The sequence below is a fragment of the Strix aluco genome, chromosome 5 (genome assembly GCF_031877795.1).
Source record: "Strix aluco isolate bStrAlu1 chromosome 5, bStrAlu1.hap1, whole genome shotgun sequence".
In the NCBI taxonomy this organism is placed as follows: Eukaryota; Metazoa; Chordata; class Aves; order Strigiformes; family Strigidae; genus Strix; species Strix aluco.
This window is the reverse complement of record NC_133935.1, coordinates 8,557,787-8,575,296: the sequence shown is the minus strand read 5'-3', so window position 1 is coordinate 8,575,296 and position 17,510 is coordinate 8,557,787. Positions and strand designations below refer to the sequence as shown.

At 43.2% G+C, this 17,510-nt stretch overlaps 1 protein-coding gene across 1 annotated transcript in view; it reads right to left on the bottom strand.

Moving 5' to 3' along the window:
• Window positions 1-5,889: 5,889 nt before the first annotated feature.
• Window positions 5,890-17,510, bottom strand: part of TEAD4 (TEA domain transcription factor 4) — a 45,916-nt gene continuing 34,295 nt past the window's right edge. Inside the window, exons 9-11 of the mRNA XM_074825797.1 lie at window positions 10,441-10,581; window positions 8,820-8,972; window positions 5,890-6,129 (exon numbers count right to left, since the gene is read on the bottom strand). Of these exons, the coding sequence (XP_074681898.1) occupies window positions 6,016-6,129; window positions 8,820-8,972; window positions 10,441-10,581 (408 nt within the window). The 3' untranslated portion in view covers window positions 5,890-6,015. The remainder of the gene's footprint in view (window positions 6,130-8,819; window positions 8,973-10,440; window positions 10,582-17,510) is intronic.

Sequence of the window (17,510 nt, the reverse complement as noted above, 5' to 3'; positions counted from 1 at the left end):
ACGCTGCCCTTTCTCTGTACAGGCTTCCATTTCAGAACATATTTGTTGTCTGTGCTGGCCAAAAATACATTTCCTGAGAGTCAAGTTTTCTTCTCATTAGTGAAGTTTTATTTGATTTATTGTCTGCTCCACACGGTTCAAAGATCAGGAAGGAAATTGCGTAGGGCTGAAATAGGCAGGTATGTCCATTGGTAATGGACTGGAGGCAGTTGTTGACCTTCATACCTGTGTGGCCTACTGTGGGGTCTGGCTGGTTTGCAGAGTAGTTAATTTGGCCCCGGGTGGTTTGGTCACCTTGCTGTGGCTAGCAATGACACCCGAGGGGCAAGAGCAGGACTGCGTTTGCATGGATTTTCTGTGAATAGCACAGAACAGCAGGCATTTCCAGATGCTCCGTTTTCTAGGTGTTTAAAAGTACTTGGCTTGTCTTTCTCCAAGCTTGACTGATTCTGGTTACCAGCCATACAGATCTTATGAAAAGCTGTTAGAATCAATGTTACTGTTTGGAAGTCAGTTCCTGAAGGCATCTGTGTGTTGGAGAGAGTAGCCACAGCAGGAACTCTGTGCACAGAAAGAAGGTGTAGATTTTGCTTAATGGGTGCAAAAAGTGCTTCTGTCCTTTACTAGTCACTTTTAGCTCCTGGACAGAGAAGATTAATAGTACAAGGCCTGCACAGTCCTTAAAAGCAGCCTCAGAGAGTGCAGGTTCTGCAAGACTGGGGGAGAAATACTTCATTGTATATAAAAAATAAATGGAGTCCTTTTCCCACAACAAAAACCAAACCATCTTTCTCCAGCTCTGACTTCATGGCACCATCTTTGCTATCCTACTTACCCACATCCTTCCCATGCTTCAAAACACAGGTTATGATCTAGACACGGGCAATGAGCAGCAAAGAAGTGCAGTATGTGTGGCAGAGGCAGTGTCATGTCAGCTGCTCCACAGTAAGGTCTGGTGAAGACTCATCCCTGTGAGGGACCTCCTATGCGCAAAAAAACCCCTGCACTTGGACAAGTTACAACAGATCAACTGGTATGCAATAGCTTAATGAGGAAATAAGTCAATTAGTCCCTCTTCCTCATCAGATTGATTGTCCAGGCCCGCTGTGACTCCAGCAGTGCAGGGCTATGTGTTGTAAGGCTAGTTCCTGGTGCAGCTTGTGCTTACCTGACCACAAAAATTGGAGGTCCCCACTGACTGGAAGCTAGCCAAAATTACTGCAATCTACAAGAGGGCGTGAGGGAAGACTCAGGAAACTACAGGTCTGTTAATCTAACCTCAGAACCTGGAAAAAATGTAGGGAAGATCATACTGGGGGCTATCAAAAGGCGTTTAAAGAACAATGCAGTCATCAGGCACAGTCAATATGGGTTCACAAAGGGCAAGGCCTGTCTAAATAATTTGATATCCTACAATAAAGTTACCCACCTAGTGGGTGAAAGGAAGACAGTGGGTGTAGTTTTTCTGTATTTTAGTAAGGCTTTTGATGCTGTGAGATGAGCAGGTTCACAGTGTGCTGAATGAAGAAGTGGCTGAAGGGCAGAGCTCAAAGGGTTGTAGTGAATGGGGCTACATCTGGCTGGCGACCGGTCACCAGCGCTGCTCCTCGGGGCTCAACTCTAGGGCCAGTTCCATTCAATATATTTATCAGCGATCTGGATGCAGGTGTTGAATGCACCATTAGCAAGTTTGCTGATGATACTAAACTGGGAGGTGCTGTTGGCTCTCTGGAGGGACAAGAGGCCTTGCAGAGGGATCTGGATAGATTGAGGCATTGGGCAATGATTAACAGCATGAAATTTAACAAGGACAAATGCTGCATTCTGCACCTGGGCACAAGTACAGATTGGGAGACAAGTATCTGGAGAGCAGCCCTGCGGAGAGGGACCTGGGGGTGCTGGCTGACAGCAGGGTCACCAGGAGCCAGCAGTGTGCCCTGGCAGCCAAGAGGGCAACTGCATCCTGGGGTGCATCCAACACAGCATGGCCAGCCGGTCAGGAGAGGTGATCACCCCGCTGTGCTCAGCGTTGGTGCGGCCTCCCCTTGAGTGCTGGGTGCAGTTCTGGGCCCCACACTTTCAGAAGGATCTGAAGGTCCTTGAATGTGTCCACAGGAGGGCAACAAAGCTGGTGGAAGGGCTGTAAGGCATGTCCTGTGAGCAGCGGCTAAGGACCTTCCTTGGTCTTGTCTAGTTTGGAGAGGAGGAGGCTGAGGGGCGGCCTCATTGCTCACTACAGCTTCCTGGGGAGGGGAAGTGCAGAGGGAGGTGCTGAGCTCTTCTCCCTGGGATCCAGTGATAGGACACGTGGGAATGGTTCAAAGCTGCATCAGGGGAGGTTTAGACTTGACATTAGGAAGCCTGTCTTTACTGAGAGAGTGGCTAAACACTGGAACAGGCTTCCTAGAGAGGTGGTCGATGCCCCAAGCCTGTCAGTGTTTAAGAGGCATTTGGAGAATGCCCTTAATAACATGCTTTAACTTTTGGTCAGCCCTGAAGTGGTCGGGCAGTTGGACTAGATGATCATTGTAGGTCCCTTCCAAGCAGAACTATTCTACTGTATTCTAAAATTGTATCTCTATATGAAGCACATTCAGTAGGGCTTTGCAAGTAGTCTATATTCTCGTCCTCTGAAATCTTTGTTGACATGGAAATCCTCAGGCTTTCTCACATTCTAGGCCAAATGAAACACCTTTTAGGGCCTGGCATCACTTCTTCCACAGATATTGAAATCTTCATTCTCCATTGTATGTCTCCATTTCATTTGAGTGGGTAGCACCGTGAGACTTTCATCTGACTCTCACATTTCTCTCTGATGTTTTGTATTTGTGCAACTGTCCTTCGACAGTTAGTTCCAACATGCTGTCCAATTTTGGATCATATTCTGACTATGTACCATTCAGGCACTGATTATCTTTCTGATAATTTACCTTCCATTTGCCATCTTTCTCTTGTTCTTTTAAGGATGTTTTAAATTATATTTCAAGTCATTCTTAGTATTTATTCTCCCAGTTCAATCCTAGTGCTTCAATGGTGTTCAAGTCGCTCAAGTTCTCTATATGCACTCCACTTACAAAAATCTCCTTCAGTGCTATCTGTAGATTAATTCAGCCTGCTGCTTTCTCCATCCTCCAGACTACTGATGATGTTAAAAGAGAATGGGTCTATACTCATCTTTTTCAGTCCACACCTTCCCCTCAGTTAACACAGTCATCTGTCATCTTTGTTAAAGGTCTTTTTTGTAGTTTTCTTTTCAACTAACTGCTGAAGCCACACCAATGTGAACTCATCCTTCAGACAAAAATTTTTAGCAGGTCCCATATCAAAATTTTACCATAATAAACTTGTCTAACTCACTTGATTTATAAGTTAATTTTTAATAGTTCATTCTTTACTGTTTCTTGAATGTTAATTCCTTGTGAGGCATCAACTCACCCAGCTGCAACACAGTCAGAGAAGATTGTATTGAATCCTAAGGTCATAAACTAAGTATTACAATTCTAGAGGCAGCATTATAGGCTTGAGTAAGTTTCACACAGGCTTTGGAAAACAGTTCACAGAAAGAAACTCCATACTTCCAGCCAGCAATGAGCCAGAGGAATACTAAAGATTTAAGTAACTGAGGAAAACACTGCGTGTTTCTCTACACTTATGAGCTAGCAAAGAACAATTACTGTCAATACTCTTCAAAATAAAACCATGATGATTCCAAGGCATCAGAAGGCTCTTCCTCAGAAGTATTGCACAGAGTGGTTGAAGCTACTATTATCTAGCTAAGTTCAGTGTTTACCAGGATTTGTTTAAAGCTGGGTAAGAGAAAGCACAGCTAATGACACACACAAGGAAATTCATGAACACAGTCAAGTGGAAGAGCTAGTGAAAAATTAGAATGTTGAAAGAAGCATCTAAAGCAGCAGACTGCCCAAAACATCTTGTGGGGAAAAGCTAAGGAGCCTGAGAACCCCTGGGAAGTGAAAGAACTGAGAACTGATGTGAAAGATGCCAGTGCTTTCTCTGAGAAAAATGAAGAGGTTGGGGGAGATAATTGAGTAAAATAGATCATGTTTTTAAAAGAATGTGTTCCAGTAAGGGAATCTTCCCTCTTTTCCTCCCCCCCCAATCTAATATACCAAATGGAAGTGATGCTGATGGTACACTGGAAGGTGACTGAGAATCTTTCATTAATTTCAATGAGAGGATGGGGAATATTCAACAATACTTGTGAAAAAGCCCAGTGGAGACTTAGATCTTCAAGTACTCAAAGGATTAATCTGAGTCCATAAAACATGGGAAGAACATTCTCTGGGAGTGAAAGATTGAAACTTTGAAGGGAGTTGAGCTTTAAATGTGCAGGAGTCAAAATCATCAATCTGTGAGAAGACTCCTGGAGTACAATTTAAATGAGTACAACTTACAACTTCAAATGCAGAAATGAAATATTTTGAAGGACAGGAAGATGGTTAAGAAGCTGGAGGAGATATCTAAGTCTGCAGGCCTCTACAGGCGCTGTGGAGAATTGTACAGTATCTTCATGGAATCCACAGAGCCCTTTAATCATCAGACTGAAAGCTGTAGGAGTACCAACAAGCTCATGAGTTCTTGAAAGAAGTCAGATTTCATCTGTGTGTGGCTGAAGCCCTTACCTTCTGGCATTCTAATAAACCCATGATTTCTGACTGCATCTCAGATTCCTCAGGTACCCATGAGCACTCTTCTCTGTGCCAAAAATGCAAGGATGGAAATGTCTGAAATAAGCGTGAGAGGTGTTTCCTGAGGTGTTTCCTAAGGTGTTGTGATGCATTATGGAAAGAGGAGAGAGATGTAACACCATCTATCCAAATCCGTGCCATGGGACTGTCCCTAGCCACACAACAGATGGCCTGTTCAGTGGCTGCCAGAGAGCATCATGCGACCCACCTCTTCTCCCAGAGTAACATGAATGGCTGGATCCTCCCCCACATCAGCAGCATTGTGGGAACCAAGATTATTGCCTCTCAGTGACTCTCGAGTAAACAACCTCAGTTTACAAGTAAAACAGAGAGACTGTGTTTGATTGTCTTGGAAACATGGAAAGCTAACCTCTTTTCACTATTCTCGCCCATCCTCTTCCTGCAATTTACTGGCCAAATGGCATTCTTAGCAATATTTGTGCACTTCACTGACTGCAACTAACAGGTGGAACAATTTGATCCCAGTAAACAATTATTTTACTGGTGCTCAAGAAAAGAGGAGAGTCTAGCTCCCCAAGAAGTGCTAACTGTGCAGAGAGAATGGAAGCAAAAGCAGCAAGCATTATTTTAGTCAGTCAAGTCAGCAGACCTGATACATGGAGGAAATCTGCTGCACAAGACATGATTTAACATACCCAATTTTCTAAGCATAACTTCATTTAAAAAGCAAAAGGTTGGTCTCTATCGCACGCAAAAGAGAGGAAAACACTATCCAGCCTCTAATAGGAGGAAGGCTGAAGGAGCCTCTGACTGCACACCTGCTGAGGTGGACAGCTAGACAGGCAGATGTGTGTGCTATATGTGCAATCTCTGTACACATGCACGTGCCCACACATGTCTAACTGACATCTATATAAATATATGGTAAGCATGTCTGTGCATGTGTTGACCTACAAATGAATGTATAGGAGTGCACACACTCAGACCAGATGTAGCATGACCATCTCCAACCTGTTCATATGTGGTTGTGGAAGCTGCTGCCATTGCCCTACCTGACTCCTTTTATGTGTATGATCACACCCTGTGTGTACTCTGTGGGAAATACATTCCAGAGGATGATGTTTGTGGTGAAACCCTTAAGCAGTTATTTCCCTGTTTCTTTGACAAACCTGGAGATACAAACTTATTTGACCCTGTCAATCACAAAACAGCTCAGAGGTGCTTTTCTGAAAATACACAATATCTGCAGTTTATTCTTCAGTTTGGTATGAGGGGGCAGGGGTTGTTCAAGCACAGGCTTTTTTCTTAGACATGCATCCCATGGACAATTCAGGGCAGAGAGTCTCTAGTCCTTCACCAGCCGGTAGATGTGATGCTGGGCACCGTGGTCACTAGTTGACACTTCAAAAACATATGCTATGCACAGCAAGGTCTCCTGTGTGTCCCTGTTTGTCACAACCTAGACAGAAAAGGAGAAGAAGCTGAGATGGCAACTGCTGTTTCTCTGCTTACATATTCCAACACATTTAACACAGACCAAAACATGAGTAATAGGCAAAGAACAGAGAAGCACAGGAACGATATACAGCTCGGCCACCACAACCCCCAGTCTGTGTGCCCACACACCCAAGCAAAGCACTTTCACAGCATCACTACAATGCAGTGAAGAGACAGGGAGGTGAGCAGAGTTCACTGTGGAGAAAGGATAGCTGTGACCAAGCAGTGACCACATAAGTGGAAGCAGGTCCACTAGGTCCTCTACTCCCCACCCCATGGTGTTGTGGATTTCAGCAGAGAGAAGGTGTTTCACAGAAAACCTTTTTGCTCTGTTGGGTATAAAGAGGCCACCCTTGTGGCACATCCACTCCTGCTCACATATGTGTTGATATATCACAGCCATGAACAGTTCTTTCCCTCCATTTGCTCTTGCTCAGTGGTAGACACAGACCATGAGAATTCTAGAGTATAACTCATTTTACAGGAGACTTACAGGTTTGACTCCATTACACCGCCCATTCCACATGCTGTAGATGTCAGGAGAAAGATGGCTGCTACACTCATGCGTTCTTATGGAAGCTCCTTTTTTTCCATTCATTTTTCTGTGGTCCATCAGAGGAACCTTAGCTTGTCTGCAGTGTGACTAAGTGTCACCAGCACAGTGATGGAACAGTGTTGTCCTAGTTTCAGAAGCATGCACTGCCTACACTACATGGCAGGGACAAGCAAAATGTTGCACCCAGAGCTCCTAGCTCTGTTTCCCTCTCTCTGTCACTGCACAACTTTGCACATTCTTGTCATCTGAGTTTGTGCCATAGCTAAAGCTTCAAGCAGTTCTCTCCTGATGGAGGAGATACCTTTTTATCAGCAGTAGCACCAACTCAACTGCAGAAGAAAAACATCGCAGCTGGAGACTTGAACTGTACCAAAGCCTAACTGTTGTTGTGAAAACAGAAAGAAAACAGCTGTTTTCAAACTTGCTTATTAATTTTAGCAGCTTGATTTTGGTCTACTGTGTTTTCTTTTCTTACTTCATGATTGGGTTTGCAGCTGAACTAACCCTTCTCCTTTCTTCTGCAGGCCATTGCAAGTTACACGCATCCAGGTGTGGTAAGGCACCAGAGCCTTTTCTGAAAAATGGGCTCTGAAATCTTGGAGGGCTAGATCCAGAGCAATGTGCAAAGCAAGATAAATCATCCTAGTGAGATTAGGAGTATCTAAGATCATGAAAGGGTCTAGAAAAAATGTAATTAAGCTTGCTTCGGAAATTGGTGGTGGGGACTGAAGACTAGCAGCACACCTTACATTAAGCACGACTGTTTTTCAGGTCTCCAGTGGGGAGTGGAGAGTGGAAAATGCTCAGCCTGCTGCTCAGGAAGCAGGACTGAAAGGCAATATATAAAAGGATGTGCCAGCACCCACGTGAGACATGCCTCTCTGTGACAGGAGGTAAGGGAAGGACATGAGATTACTCTAAACAAAAAGCCCCAGAGGAAGTATAACTATATAACAACTTTGTTCATAAAATCTATAGCAAGCGCTGGCCTGACTGAGTAATGAAACATGCAGAAGGCAGTTACAGTGTTTCTCAGTATGGATTACAGCACGCAGGCCTTCCATCTCTCTGTTCCTGCCCCCTTCATGCTTTTGCTCATCTGAAAAGACTCTTAACATTTATACTTCTCTCTTCTTTCAGATGCTAAAGATCTTAGTACAAACATGAAAGAGTAAAGCCTCCTAAAGCCCTGTGAGGTATATTATTAACTTTGTGTTTTATAGCTCAGGTACCTGAGCCACAAAACTGTGAAATGAGTTTCCTGAAGTCCCACAAGATCTCCAGAGAATGGAATGAAGATGACCTGATTTCCATTCTTTCATACAGCCACTGGCATCTCTTCTACTTACCCAACCTCAGGTTCTCTGGGCAAAGATCTGTGACACGCCTTGTAGAGGCGAGCACAGAACTCAGTCCATTAGGAAAATCCACCTTTTAAGCTGTCTTTGCCCTCTTCCCAAATTTGAGGCTGGAAAGGCTCCTGGTATAACATAGACACTAATGCAAACCTAGTTGCTGTAGCATTGTAGTACTGCCCTACCTAGAGGTTGCAGTGATTCGTGAAGGTGTCACAGAGCCTCTTCCAACATGCCCCTTCCTTTATGTGCCTCCATATTCTTTCCACGTTCAGGATGGTCCTAGGAAAACAACTTTCCCCCCCCCCACCTTGTCGATGAAGAACTCTTCTCATGACAAAATTATATAGTCACTTAACAGTGCTCTTGATTTTTTTTACCTTCCAAAAAGGCCCAGGGCACAGAAAGGACCTCAACGTTTGCCCAATAGTGGAATGAGCATTTCCCTCACTGACTTTTGCATCCTTCTCGTTCCTTTATCTCTCTGCCTCGTGAGTTCTCCCTTTATCTTTCTTTTTTTCTTTCTCTTACTCAGGTCTCTCAAATTCTTCTACTGCTTCTCTGCATGAGTTACTAGCTCTAGAGCTCTGTAAATGGTCTTGAGGTGCAATATACGTGAGAGATTCTAAGTTCAATTAGATGCTGAGATGTAAAAGGAAATCTGCTTTGACTCACAACAGTGAACTCCTGCATGGGGCTTACATGTTTCCAAGCTCCAATGAAAACAGTTGAAAGTCCCACCTGTAAGATAGTAAAGTTCTCCAGCACACTGTTCATCATATACTTCTCAGGAAGGTGCTTGAGTTTATGAATGAAGTTTATCATGTATTCGCAGAGAGGGGAACGGTGAATGCGATAGGAATAGTGTCCATTTTCATAGCGTGCATACTCTGTCTGCAATGCAAAACATAAAAGTGGCACATGGGGTTAATGATGTCACGTTAGTAGCATTAATCACATGAAGCCATTCAGAACTGAAAAATTACAATGGCATTTTCAAGTCATTTTACTAACAGTAATGAGCTGATTAATCATTCCTCTACAGTACTTCGCAACAAGGTCAGTCTCCTTGAGCCCTCCAATTTCTCTGGTTTTATTTCTTTTTTCTTTAAAACAGTGAGTTCCAGCTTACGAGCAGCAAACTGCCAAGGAGCTGTGAAAGGTAACTAAGAGGAGCAGACCAATTGTCAGCTCTATTATGGTCTGCATCTCTACTGAAAAAATATTAGGTGTGAATAAAACGAAAAAGTTAAAAGCTACTTCTTTGGCAAGACCAGGAAACTCCTCGTAATGATGATAATCGTATGCTTGGGATGCTTCACAGCTGGAAAGGACTAAAACCTTCTGGTACCTGTGAGAGAGAACATAGTATCTCTGCTCCCCCTTAGGAGAGAGTCTGGCCAATGTTACACAAAGGGATTTTTTTGTTCATATTCACATTTTAGCTGCTGTATATTCTATCTTCCTTTGAACAGAAGCAGAGGCTGCATTCTATCATTTCACAGCAGACCCTTAAATGCCCATTACCTCCTTTCACCCCAAGAGCTTGCTCTCCTTTCCTGTGCACCACAACACCTTTCTTTGGCCTGTTTCATCACATCATGCAAACACATAACCAGACTTCAGGCATGTCTGTCATATGGCTGGAGACGGATCTTGGGGAATGATGTAGCTTGAGCTGACTGCTGACACAAGAACACCTGGTGTTCTGTATGTAACCGCTCCTCCTGCATCTAAAGGCTCCTTGAGCAAGAGAGCAGCAGGAAGTGTGTCAGAACAGCTCTCTTAGCAGCTGAATGTGGCATCAGAAAGAATTTCTTCAATGCCAGATATACTCATAATTATGCAACTCCACTGTTGCTGGAGCTGTAAGTGTACAAGCACTAAGATATGCCTCATAAAACTGTAAGTCTGTAAATTATTCCAGTCTATTAATTAATGGCTATAGTCTATAAATGTTCTGTTTAAAACCACTGATGAGAGTGAGGTGTTGCCTATTTGTTTTCACCTTTCTGGACTATAAAACAAGGGTCCAGGTTTCCTAGTTTTTCTTTGCTCCCCAAAAAAACCCAGAGACTCACCAGAGCTGAGAGTCTTACATATTCACCTGTCTTCAGAAATTGAGATTTAAAGAAAAATTAGCAAACACTACCAGACCTTCAATGAAGTCCTGCGACAAGGCCATGTTTCAGGCTGGAGCAATCTTACACCTGCATGTCTCAGAAGTAATAATCTATGGCATTCATTTCCCTGACAACAAGCATGGCGTATATTTTGGCTTGAGATATACGCAGGATGCAAATACTTGAAGTGACAAAACAGCAGCTAGAGAGAACCTTGCACCCAGGTGTCTGCTCCATACCTCCACTTTCTCCACCACCTGCTTTCCAAAGGAACACACTTTGGTGGAACAGGTAATGACCATGTTTTCTGGGCTCTCATATTGGCTGGAAACGCCATAGAAAGATCTGGATTCATCTTCAATATTGGTGTTCAAATCAGCCTGCCAAAAAAAAAAAAAAGGCAAGAAAAATAGGTGGTTATCAGTATATGGTTGTGGTGGTTTTTTCACTATTTCCTTGCGTAGCCAAGATTGTAAAGTATTGGAGAGTCCAAAGCTCCTTAAGCAGATCAATGTGCATCAAGCAAGCAGGGAAAATCTGAAGAGTATGCACTAAAATCGAGTTCCTGCTTTAGAAGATGGTGGTGGGGATTTGCATACACACTGGGGAAATCTGGTGGAATATCCTCTTAACATTAAAAACGCATGATACAGCCCCTTGCCTTAGCTGATATTTACCATAACTGAACAGTGTCAGAACAGCATGGAGCTACGCACAGAGCATGCGGAGAGCAGACAGGAGGGCACCGTAGAGACAGAGCAAGGCTAGACTGGGCTGCCTCACTAAGGAGGAAAAATAAGGGTACAGCAACTGTAATAAAGCTTTTTTTACCTGGATATGCAGGTAAGGGGAAAGAGACAGAGTGAAGGAACATGTGAGTACACACACATTAGGCTCAGGTACTATGTCAGACAGGATGCAACATAAGGAATGTAGGCTGCTGATGGATCCAGCCCAGTTCCACCTGAATACAAACCCATCTCCATTAGAAGCCACAGTTTTCAAATGCGGGTGGACCAAGGTTGGCCAACTGAAGCCTCATGTTGGGACCCAACTCCTAAAAATCCTGGTTGTCTGAAGCTTCCACCAGGGGTCCTTCAAATCACACTTATGGAAAGAAAAGGCAACGGGTGTGTGGGAATGCCCAGCCCAGCCTCCACCCTTTCAAAACTGAAAGGGTAAGAGCTTCTCTGTACTTCACAAGTGGAGGTGTTAACTTACATCAGCAGAAAAGTCATGATCAGTTCCCATTCGCTACTTCAGACTGTTCTATTCTTCCTGCTGAGCTGAGGGAAACAGGAAACTGAAGAAAAGTGTATTCCTGCTACAGTGTATACAGTGTGCATTAGATGCCATCCTAGCATAGTTTTCTTAGCAGATGTCAGGAATTTTTTTATTTTGAGATCTAGAGCAGCGCTTAGGACAAGCAATGCTAGCCTTGGAACTGGACTATCTCAATAATTAATTCCCCTTTTCTTTGCCATACAAAATACGTGTCTCTGCCATGAGATAATACTGTTAGCTTATTTCTCTTAAGTAGCAATTTCACAAGAGGTTTAAGTCAATCTAGAAAGTGTCAGTCCAGCCTTCTCCCCATCTGTAGCCACACAAGCTTGCTGCTGCCTTTGTGCCACCATTAGCAATGGTACAACTCTGTGGTTAGCCAGATGAGAAAGCTATCCCAGCCAAAATAAATTTTGTTGTGGTTTTGGTGAGTTAGTTTTCAGTCACACAAGAAAGCTCACTTGGATCTCCACAAAGCTGCAGGGGCTCGAAGAGGTGAGAACGCACACAAAAGTTGTGGGCACCAAGACTGCCTATTTTGATAGTAACACATACTCAGGTTGGCTTGAGCCTCTTGGGGAAAGTGCACCTCAAAGTTGTAGTTTGATAACACCAGGCTGGTCCTGACAGCAAGAGAACAGTCTCACTGTCCTGGAGCAGTTTGTGCCTCCCCATTCCTCCTGTACTGACACAAATGTTTCTGTAGCTGTATTACAAAACTCACTGAGGAACTAAGTGCTCAGCTAGTTCTCAGTGGGATCAGCTCCCTGACCTGATCCAGAAGCACTTGTGTGTGTTCAGACAAAGAACATGTGTTGAGAGGATGGGCAGCAATAGGAAAAGCAGAAAGGCTGCTGCTTCTAGGGTTTGAGTAACTACAGCAGTAACTGGTAACCTGCTAGAAGCCACGCTTTGTTGTCATTCCTTTCAAGTTAAAATTTTTGGCCCTGGACAATCGGGCTTGGCCATCTCTGCACCACAACACTCACCAGCAGATCCCGTCGCACAGAGTTATTGTCACAGAACAATTCATTTTGCCAGTAGTGATGCCAAAAACACCAGCAAGAAAAGCAGCCATGGAATCACGTGCAGTTTTTCCATTCAATCTAATTCCATGGCTGTTAACTTGCCACTTCAGGTGTGTGAAGGAGGAGGTGGTAAAGGAAATAAAATGAACCATCTCTGCATTTATTTCAGAAAATTCAGTTCCATTTCCCACTTAGCGCAACTGGGGCATTGCTGCCACTGCACCATTGTGCACACGTATTTCCACCTAGAGAAAAACTATCATCTGCATTAGATAAATGATGCCACAGAAGGTCCAAGCAAACAAACCAATAAATTTTTTTTTTTTTTTTAAGTACAAAGTCAGAAGTGAGTGAAAGACAGATTTAGGATAGGTTTTTCATGAAGTACAGTGGGCAATGCATCTCCTGGGGTATCTCTTAAACTAACAGTTGTAGCATTCACATAATTCTAGCGGGACAAAGATGCAGTCCAGGCAAGATGACAGAATGCTCCAATGTTTGCATCAACACTGGCAGCATTAGGGATGGACATACAGCCTTCACTCTGCTCACAATGAGGGCATAACAGCACAGTATTTAAATACATGATCACAAATCACTCTTCAAAATGACTGTGTTGTTTCTACAAAAATCCTTAAAAGTTTTACCATCTTCACCACAGATTATGGATGAAAGAAAGTTCATTTGTCAGAATGGCTTGTCTTCTTCTCTATGACTCCCCCTTTTAAGTAGAATTCCTCCTTCTAAAGTGGTGACAGATCTTCAACCCTTGTGTATATGCTCAGCCCTACATGCATAATACATTCATACCAGTTTACACCAGCTGCGCACTCATACCTTTGTGTTTTCCTTAATTTGTCATCTCCTGGATACTATATATTCAAGAGCATCCTCTGATTTATGAGGAGATAGTTGTACAAAGCTGGCAATATTTTATTCTCATGTTTGCTTCTCCTCAGAAGATAGCTTTCCAAAACAATGTATCCAGCTGAATAGCTTCCTGACTTCTCTTAACAATTTATCCCTTTTTGCCCCCATAGTTTCCTGCCTCCTCACTGAGCTGAAAACAGATTTGGGCACACTTGTTAAAATTCATCGGTAAAACAATTTGGATTCAAAACTTTTTTAAAAATCACTTTACATCATTCACATTTGCACCACTGAGTAATAGCTTTTGCACAAGACTTGGAAACAACAGCTGCAGGAAGATTGGAAGCTTTTAAATTGTCCTGACCACCTAAACAACTGCAATGCAGTGTTATGCTCCAATGGTTTGTCTACACTGGAGTAGCATATGTGGGGAAATCCAGGCTAGCTTTAACCTGGTAGCACAGGTATTAATAGGAACAAGGCAAGGCACAGGCATTACAGACATCATAATACAGGTTGCCAAGTGAATTATTATGGTCATGCTGAAGTCCTTCCTATCAAGTTTTCCTCACTATAGTTATGCAGCTACTCTGCACCACAAATGTACATGTATTAAAGAGTTGCAATGTTACTCTATTCTGGTTTAGGTTTCTATTGAGTTACTGTAATACTAATTTACATGTCAATGCAACTAACTGTATTGTTTATTTGACCCATACTCCAGCTGTCTGAATAAAGATTAATTCCTTCCCTTCTCCAAAGAGGAACCAGACTAGGAGTCCTTCACAGTATTGTTCAGCTATTTCCCTTGGGGGTGGTGATAAACACAATGGATGGACCCAATTGCACTTTCCCAAAGAAATTGTCCCACTAAGTCAAAAAACAAAGGGTCAAGGCTACAGAAACTTGGTTGGACCACTGCAACATAAACATAGTGGAGGCTCTCACTGCAGAACCAGACAAACATTTTCAGGGTCTCAATAGTAAAGTTAAGGTTACATTCCCCTAAATTCTTAATGACAAATTTAAAAATAAGTGCAGTCAATATGAGGCAAAGAAGAAAGGTGCTAGTTCCACTTAATTAGAAAAGTTTCACTAGCCCTAAGAAGCCACTGTAGATACGTCCACAATTTGGCAAGTCTCCTGTCAAAAGACCAGACTAGAATTTCACAGCTAGTTAACATCTAATTAATCAACATTAAAATATTTGGCAGTAGGCAAAATTATGGCAATACTGTTTGAATTAAGCAGTTGTTGCCATTCAACTAACATTATGTACAATCAGGTTTCTGGAAGCCCTGTCACAGTGAAGCAATGGGGTCATGTTGGAACTCCCTGACATTTATACTGCACCTTTTATTCTAAAGCTTGTCCCACATTATGGACTAGGACTGTCAGACATGTCTTAGGGTGGTCAGTCAACAAGAGCTGTGCACCCATCTCCTTCTGTCACCTCTGAAAATCTCAGCCCATAAACATACATACAGGGAATTTCAGCAACTCCAGGGCATGACAGTAGCAGCTTGCCGAGGGCTCCAGCCCACGTTTGCAGGAGAATGGGGCTGTAGCACTTCAGACAGATACTGCTGACCTTACAGTTACAGCTCATTTACTTACTTACAGCTGCTGGTTCCCACCCTCTCATGGAAGTTACAGCCCCCATTCCAGAGATTGTTTAGCACACATATATCTGCTCTTGAGTTATTTGCAACTTGGTTTATTCATGTAAACTGAAAATGGCAATGATGTACATGAATACAAGACCAAAGAACCACTCAGGAGTTGAACTCCAACCTGTTAGCTTTTCTTGCTATGGAGATGATTATATCTCCTGAAGGGACACAAAGCAGAAAATTGAGGAAGAACACTGTTATCTGCCATAGCCAAATTAACTTCTAAATGTCAACTGGACATTGAAGTAAATCACTACTGGATGCCGTTAACCCTCCCAGGATTGCACCAGGACTAAATCATACTGCACATCATGGGGTCTCTAATGGCCAAAAGAGCTACTGCTTTTATCTTAACATCTAAAAATGCTACAGCCTCTATGCCTAGATTCCTATGAGCGCCTCACAACACCTAGGCCATCAGGACTGGAAACCACATTGCTGCTTTGGGAAAAGGACTCTTCCTTTCTCTTCAGAGTTTCTTTCTCTAAAGAAAACCTTGTGTCAAAGCACATCCAGTTCTGGGGTGAGCACCCAAGGTGAGCAGAGGAAGGTCTGCTTTACTCTGTCCAGTACATTCAATCCCTCAAAGATGCAAAGGAATAATAGTGACTATTGACTTAAAGGAAATTAATCTTCCCAGCACTTCATCAAGTAGGAAGGCTAATCTTCACTTTATAGTCTGGGAATGCATGGACTTGTTGCATATATAGCTGAATGTGATTCTGACCTGGAGACCAGAACCTAGGTGCCTCAGCTCCTCACTGGCAAATGCACTAGTATGTCCAACAATTGAGATAACTCTTCTTTACCCCAGCCTAGGCAGCCACAAGAGACATAGTCAGGATTTAGGAAAGTCCATAGCCAATGGGCTGAGTTGCCTTGCCCCACAGGCTCCTACTAGCCACTGCTAGCAACAGGGTGGGACTGCAGTAGGGGCAGCAGCAGATGCAGCTGGTTGGGTGGTATCCAGCACACAAATAGCTGTTCTCTGTCTCTTCAAGGGCAAAGGTAGAAGATCAAGTAGATGAGGCATATTATAAGATAAATCCGAGTTATGAGCCACCAACCGGATCATACTACTTTATCTGACAAAGTCAGGGTTCTTTCTTTCTGTCCAAGAAGTTCTAGATGCAAAAGCTGTGCACACTCTACCATAACAGCAATCTGATGTGTCTGGGATGCATTCAACTTACTGTGCAAGTTGAGCACAGATGACATACTTGTCCATAGCTTGTCTGATGACTTCAAAGTGTGCTGAAACTACAATCACTGAGGCATCTGTGATCTAGCACATCTCAGAGATCTACATATTGTATGTAAGAGAGCTGATCTGACTGTTTGGGGGCAAACAGCTGAGAATTCCTCCTTTCCACAGAAGTAAGCAGAATTTTTAAATACCTACAAGACAAGATTTCTAGATGGAAGAGAAGGGATTTGTTCAGGGAAGAACACAGTAAACCTCAACAAGCTAGTATTTTTTCTTTTTTTTTTTTTTTTTAAATCATATTGGTGGTCTGAGTCTCTTAGCAGCTCTGTTGAAAACAGCTCTGATGAGCTTGAATGTACCACTCAACTTCTGCAGCCCCAAGAAAGAAACACTTACAGAAAAGTTGGCATTGTGCGCTGTCCTAAACATATACTAAGCCAAGATTTTTGTCTGATCTTTGGTGGGAGTGAGTTTCACAACTGATTACCGAGAAAGGCCTCATTCCCACTAGGATGAGGCTGTGATTCAAAATTTCTCTGAAACTCTTCACAGAGGGAAATGTGACCTTTGAGAATAAGTCTTCAGTTTATCTGAGGCCTGAAAAGCAGTGATTAGACAAGAGTCCAAACGACATTAAATGCTGTGAGAAACCATAGCTTGTCGGTATCTTGCACACAGGTCCCATGCGGTCAGTGGAAAGACATGTGCTGAACAATTCTTTAAGAACAGTCCAAAACTTGTGCCACTGCAGCTTCAGCCTCCAAGAAAGGGGGAAGGGGAAAGTTTCTGAGCTAGCCAAAGATAGCAAGCAGAAGGCCTTGCGAACAGTGCGGGTAGCTGCAACTTAGCTAGCCCCACAGGACTCACAGAATTCACAGAATCATCTAGGTTGGAAAGGACCTTGAAGATCATCCAGTCCAACCGTTAACCTAGCACTGACAGTTCTCAACTACACCATATCCCTTGGTGCTATGTCAACCCGACTCTTAAACACCTCCAGGGATGGGGACTCCACCACCTCCCTGGGCAGCCCATTCCAACGCCTAACAACCCCTTTTGTAAAGAAATACTTCCTAATATCTAGTCTAATATCTAGACTGTTATTTTGACACCCAACAGACAGATTCCCTCTGCAATTCAGTCTTTCAGTCTGCTTTTTGCTGCCAACAATCTTTATACTGTTGAACACTGTGGGGAATAACTTTGCTGAAAGAAGTGCCATTGACAGAGTCCCCTTACATAAGGTA